Raw genomic sequence first — 6,000 nt, forward strand, 5'->3', positions numbered from 1 at the left:
ACAAGGCTTTAAACTAAGAGAAGTGAAAATTAAGTTCAATTTTACAAAGAAGTTTTCTGTTCAGAAGGTGGTGAGGTTCTGGCATGGGCTGCTCAGAAAAGCTGTGGATGCCCCATCCCTGGAGATGCTCAAGGCCCTGGATGGGGCCCTGGCAGCCTAATCTGGTGAGTGGCAGCCCTGCCCAGGGCAAGAAGATTGTAACTAGATGATCTTTCATCTTTCCCTTCCAACTTAAGCCATTCAATGATTCTATGATTTTCCAAGATACAAATAGGAAAAGATTTTGTCTTCTATTCTTCAGGTCCAGGGAGAAGCATAACGGAGCCAAACCAAAAATGCTTTCTTGCTCACCAGGATCAAGATCTAAACCATCCCTTTTCTCTTTCTAAATAGCCTCTATGCACCGAGTCATTTCCTAATGCTACTGAGACAGCTGGCTGCTGTAAGAAAACCTGAAGTTGTTGGCAGGATTATATCCTCTGGCACTGAGCTCTGTGCCAAAGCTGAGCCTTATACCAGAACACAGCCCTGTGGAGCAGTCCCTGCTGTCAGTCTGCATCGCACCACACCCTGAGTCAGACATGGCTTTTAATCGAGGGTTAAATTCCTTCTTCTTTATGAATGAAACTTCACAATCCCTCTTCTAGTGCCAATTATACTTATTTGCTTATAGCACTGCTTTTTGAATGACACTGTTCCTACTTACAAGTTCCTGGAGAAAGCTGCCTCTGTTTTTTTTTTCCAGAGAGAACAAGAGGTGGAAATAAGTATTCTTATAACACTGTACCTCTCCTTTTCCACCTGGACAACCAGTACAAAACCTGCACAATGAATTTTTTTATTTTTTTTTTTGTTTTCCCCTATCAAAAAAAGTATTTGAATTACATTTTTTTCATAAATTAAACAGTGTGATTTCCTACACTACTATGAACATGCAGTTCTTACACAGCTGCCCTAACACTAAACAGTACAGTGGAATGTGAGAACGGAATATGGTAACATACTCAGCATGCTGTAATTATATGAATAAGATCTCTAAAAAAAAAAAAGAAAGAGCATACCACTTGACTTTGGCCATGTATATATATCCACTCTCCTGAATGACCCTGTGTCAGCAAGTCAGAAGTATCAAGTAACTCAAAGCAATTCAAAACCAACAAACCCAAAGTACCAAATTAGATTCAAAGAGCATTATTGGCACAGCGCCCAAGCCACAAATTTAGATCCAGTCCTGATTTTTCCCAAGGTTCACAGAAATGGGCAAAAGGGTCATCTGAATTCACAGTCCAGACTAGATCCAGTTCTCATTAATACCACAGACAATGAGAGATAGACCAAAAATATCCCAAACCAATGCGGTAAAAGCCAAATCTGAAATAACACCTTGAGCACTCGAACCAATAAAAGCAACCCACAAAAACTCTGTAATGTAATCTCAACAAGGTTTTTGCAGACAAGACTAGAAATACTATGACAGAATTTGTGGTACTTAAATGCATCTACTCATATCACCATCTCAGTCAAACCAGCATCAAGGCATCTTAAGCCACCATGCATTCCTGGTGAGTAATCCTGACCACAGTGCCCCATGGAACTGGACTTGGAACATCAGCCCCACGCACATTAGGCAGAACCAAATGCAATACAGTGCAGGTTGAGCTGCTTCATCCAAAGGGATGGCTTTTGGGAAAGCCATGTGTAGAAAGAAACAGGAAAAAGGGGAAGGAATCCTACAAGAACAAGATTGCAGACCCTTCTCTTCTCAGTCTTCCCTGTCAGCCAGTTGGTATTTTTCACCTCATCCACATACTAAAAGCATTCAGGGTTGTAAATCCCATCCCAGCCAGCATTCATGAACCTGAGTCATCTAACTTCAGTGCACTCCTCCACAAGAATCTAAAGACACTGCCATTCAGAAGACGCATTACAGATTGAGACTTGCTTCCAAACCTAAGTGTAAGCTTAAAAGGAAAATTCTTTGTGATTTCATTGGTTTTATTTCCAAATAATTAAATTGCCACCTGGAGCCAAACTCTGACATTTGTTCACTACAAATAGCTGATACCGTAATTCTTTGACAGCCCGACTGATTTTTCATTTAAATTTTAAGGGGGGTTACTGGTAACGTATTACAATATACAACTTACAGTGACTTGCAGTACACAAGTTACTCTAGCATTAACTACAAAACTTCTACAGTAAAAGCAGGTTTTATCTCCTTATGTGCATACGACTCCTCAGTGCTATACAAACCAGCTCGTGGTCCAAAGGCACCAGGTGGCACCATGCTTCCAAGGAACATGTTTATATTCATCTCAGTCAAAAACTGATAACTTAAAAGCAGATTAAAGGAGCAAGAAACATAGATCATTTTCCTGCAGAACTCAATGGCAAACACATGGTCCATCTAGAAGAGTTCAGGACTGATTTAGACACTGGTGTTACTACATATTTCAGCTATGAAGCGCTACATTTGTTTCAAGATTTTTTGCACTAGTCACCATCAAGACACTAAACGGTCTGCTTAGCCATTAGCTCACTAATTTTCAAGGTAATTAATTAACCGGTCAAACCTCAAATATGTCAGATTGAAGTGACAACTGAATTTTAAGCTGCACTCTGCTTTGACAGATGCATTCCTCTGAGATCACAGAGATCAGGACAAATTTGAGGACAAATGTGGAAGAGCCCTGCTCGGTCAACTCACGTGGTGACCTCCTAGAGACCCAGCGAACATAGCCTGGAGGAAAAGCCACAGAAAAAAAAAGTCCCCACTACCACAAAAGAAAGTAGGAAGCCTGCCCTTAAAAACTGACAGAAATCAGTTGGCTCACAAAACCACACCAACACGCAAGAAGATCTAATGACAAACACAGAAAGGCTGCGCTAACAGCAAGTGCACACAAAGAATTAAACTTTACATGCATCCAGTAAATGTAAACAAGTTTAATCAACTGTATTTTCCCCCTGGTAAAAGCTAGGGGAATGCCAAGAGACATAATAATTAAGGCACCCCAGAAATAAACAGCCCTTGATTTTGCAAACGCAAAGGTAACTTTAACCATGTAAGCAGATTCCCACGAGCCTACCCACATATGTTGTTAGAACAGCAGAAACAAATGTTTGCAATAGTCAGAGCCCCAGATTAACAAGTCACTGCCATTAGCTGAGCAGCTATCGTTCAATAGCATCTCAAGAGACTTCTGCCATCTTTCATCCTAAGCCTGGAAATCCAGCTTTCAAACATCAAGTAAGCTCCAGAAACGCATTTCAGTACACTGAAACGCAGGGCAGGAGTTAAGCACATAGAAGTGATCGTGGATTTGGGGTGGCCCCTCAGACACAGAATCCTTGGGGATTTTTAGTTAGAAAAGGGTTATAAAAAAATGCACAGACAGCATTGAAAAGGAAATAATGGCAAAACACAACACAGTGGAATACTCTTGAAAATGAGGTCGGTTTAACTGTAAATCCAGATTAAAAAATGATCTTTTTATTTACTTTACGAGGTGTCAGAATCTGCCCTGTCCTTTTAATTAGCTCTGACTCCAAAAAAAGCCTCCCTTGGAAACAATGGGACCAGTCTCTGAATGAGGGAGCACTGAGCACATGAAAACAGAATTGACCCAGTGCACCAAGAACTCCCAATGTTTTTGTGCGCAAGGCAGAGCTCTGCTCTCTGGATGCTGTATCCTTGGCAACTATTATGCAAGAAACTGTTCTACAAATGCAAAACTTCTGTCTGCTCTGAGAGCTTTTCTCTGAAATACTTTTATTGGGCTTTGGATATCCTTAAATCTGAGAGCACACACAGCCCTTTGTCATCTCCCTGCAAGCTCCCCAGAGCAAGATATAATGCAACAAGTGATGTTAAGAGAGTATTTTCCTCCCACTTCATCAGAGAGTGAATAAAAGTTTTACAACTTTTGCCTTGCTTTCTTCTGTGAAAAAAAAAAAAAAAAAGAAAAAGTAATAATAAAAGAAATCACACATACACACACACACACACACACACACAAAAAAAAAAAAAAAAAAAAAAAAAAATTACAAAAAGTCCGCCCTGCAGAACTAATGTGCAGATGTAAGATAACAGGGAAAGGCCGTTATTATTATGTCAGTCAATGGAACTGCTTTGAAATCTGAAAATTCAAGCACCATGCCTGGCTGCCCGGCTTCAAGGGCAGCATGTGGTTGCCAGCACACGCCGAGGAGAAGCACGCAGCAGAGGCAGGTAAGATGTGACAAGGGCTGTGCCGGTGACACGCCGCAGCTCCTGAGCTGTATCAATTGTTTCAAGGGCAGCAGACAGGCTGCTATTTTTACCCAAGCCCTTGCTGTAACCGTCTGGCTCATACAGCCCTGCCAAGCCCAGCTCGGATCCCTCTCGCAGCTCAGCTGTCCCTAAGCCCCGAGGCGCTCGGATGGGGCAATGCTGATACCTAACGGGGGGCCAAGTGGGTTGCGGTGGGATTTTTGGATGCTTCCCGGCTCCCTCACCCGGCCGCGGCTGCAGAGAGCGCTTTGGGGGTGCCCGGGAAGTGCGGCTGGGGGCGGCCCCGCATCGCTCCCGTCCCATCCCCGAGTCTCCGACCGCCTCCCAGCCCCGAACCCCCGGCCCGAATCCCGCCATACCTTCTGCGGGGCGCGGAGCAGTCGGTGCACGCCGGCCAGCTGAGTGCCGAGCGGGATGTCCTCGCGGAAGGTGTACAGCGGCGGCCGGGTGGGCTCGGGGAAGTTGGTGCTGTTGAAAGGGTCGGTGTCATCCAAGAACTGCACCCGGCACACCAGCGTGGCCATGGCGCATCCATGCACCGGCGAAGCGGCAGCGCCGGGGGCGAGTGGGCAGCGCAGGGGGCCGCGGGCGCCCCCTCGGCAGCGCAGCGCAGCGCTGCGCTACGTGCCCGCCCGCCCTCCCGGCCGCGGCTCGCAGCCCCCGGCTCCCCGCTTTGCGGCACGCCGAGCCTGCCGGCCGTCTCACAGCCGCCGCGCCCCGGGGAGGCGGCCCATGGCCCCTTCCCCGCCGGGATCCGGAGTGCGGGAGCGCTTCAGGCCGACTGAGGAGGAGAAGGAGGAGGAGGAGGGGAAGGAGGAGGCGGCGCCGGAGCCGCGGGGCGCGGGCAGAGCGGCAGCAGCTCCCCCATGCCCGGCAGCAGCACGCCGAGCGGGCAGCGGGACTGCCGCGGCTCCGGCCGGCGCGGGCAGCCTAGCAGAGACGGCGGCGGGCGCCTCCTCGCGGTCTTCGGTGGCGGCGCCTCTCCGGCGTCGTCCTCTTCCCAGACAGCCCGCCCGGGCCTAGGGGCTGAGAAAGGGAGGCCGCCTCCGAAGCGATAACGGTCTCCGGGCGGCCCTGCCGTGAGGGATAGCGTTGAGGTGCGCGTCGACCCCCGGAGGCTGGGGTGGGTCTCAGCGCTGCACCACTAGATCGTCTAAATCCCTCGTGTGGTGTTACTATGGTTCTAAAGGGAGATAACTGAAGTTAAATAATGCCTGCTGCAAAACTGAGAGATGGGAACTAGCCTGAAACACGGTATCAGACCAACTGTGCTGAGTGGATGTCTCTTCATTCTTAGAGAATACCTTCTAGGTATTGGGGTTGTATATATCTGGGGCTGATTTGGCTTATCAGCCAACACACAACCCACCCCCATGAAGACAATTCAAGAAGTATCATAGGATCATAAAGGTTGGAAAAGACCTCTAAGATTATCTAGTCCAAATGTCAGCCTTTCCCCACCATGCCCACTGGCCAAGTCCCTCAGTGCCACGTCTACACGTTTCTTGGAACACCTCTGCGGACAGTGACTTTTCACCTCCCTGGGTAGCTTCAGTCTTGCATAATATCTCACTTTCCTTAATTCTGGCCTGTTCTTTTCTTTGAGTTGCAGATGCAGCACACAGAGTGCAGCCCTGCACACTGCACTCTCATCTTCTTGAACCTGTACTATGGCCAAATCCACAGCCCTGTGGACCACGGGCTGCCTGTGTTTCCACGTACCAAGC

At 47.5% G+C, this 6,000-nt stretch overlaps 1 protein-coding gene across 10 annotated transcripts in view; it reads right to left on the reverse strand.

Annotated features, from left to right (window-relative positions):
- Positions 1-5,164, reverse strand: part of FHOD3 (formin homology 2 domain containing 3) — a 363,466-nt gene extending 358,302 nt beyond the window's left edge. For all 10 annotated transcript variants that reach the window (XM_072327321.1, XM_072327323.1, XM_072327320.1 and 7 more), the window contains exon 1: positions 4,633-5,164. In XM_072327321.1, the coding sequence (XP_072183422.1) occupies positions 4,633-4,797 (165 nt within the window). In that variant the 5' untranslated portion in view covers positions 4,798-5,164. The remainder of the gene's footprint in view (positions 1-4,632) is intronic.
- Positions 5,165-6,000: the final 836 nt, after the last annotated feature.

Source organism: Excalfactoria chinensis, chromosome 2 (assembly GCF_039878825.1).
Source record: "Excalfactoria chinensis isolate bCotChi1 chromosome 2, bCotChi1.hap2, whole genome shotgun sequence".
NCBI lineage: Eukaryota > Metazoa > Chordata > Aves > Galliformes > Phasianidae > Excalfactoria > Excalfactoria chinensis.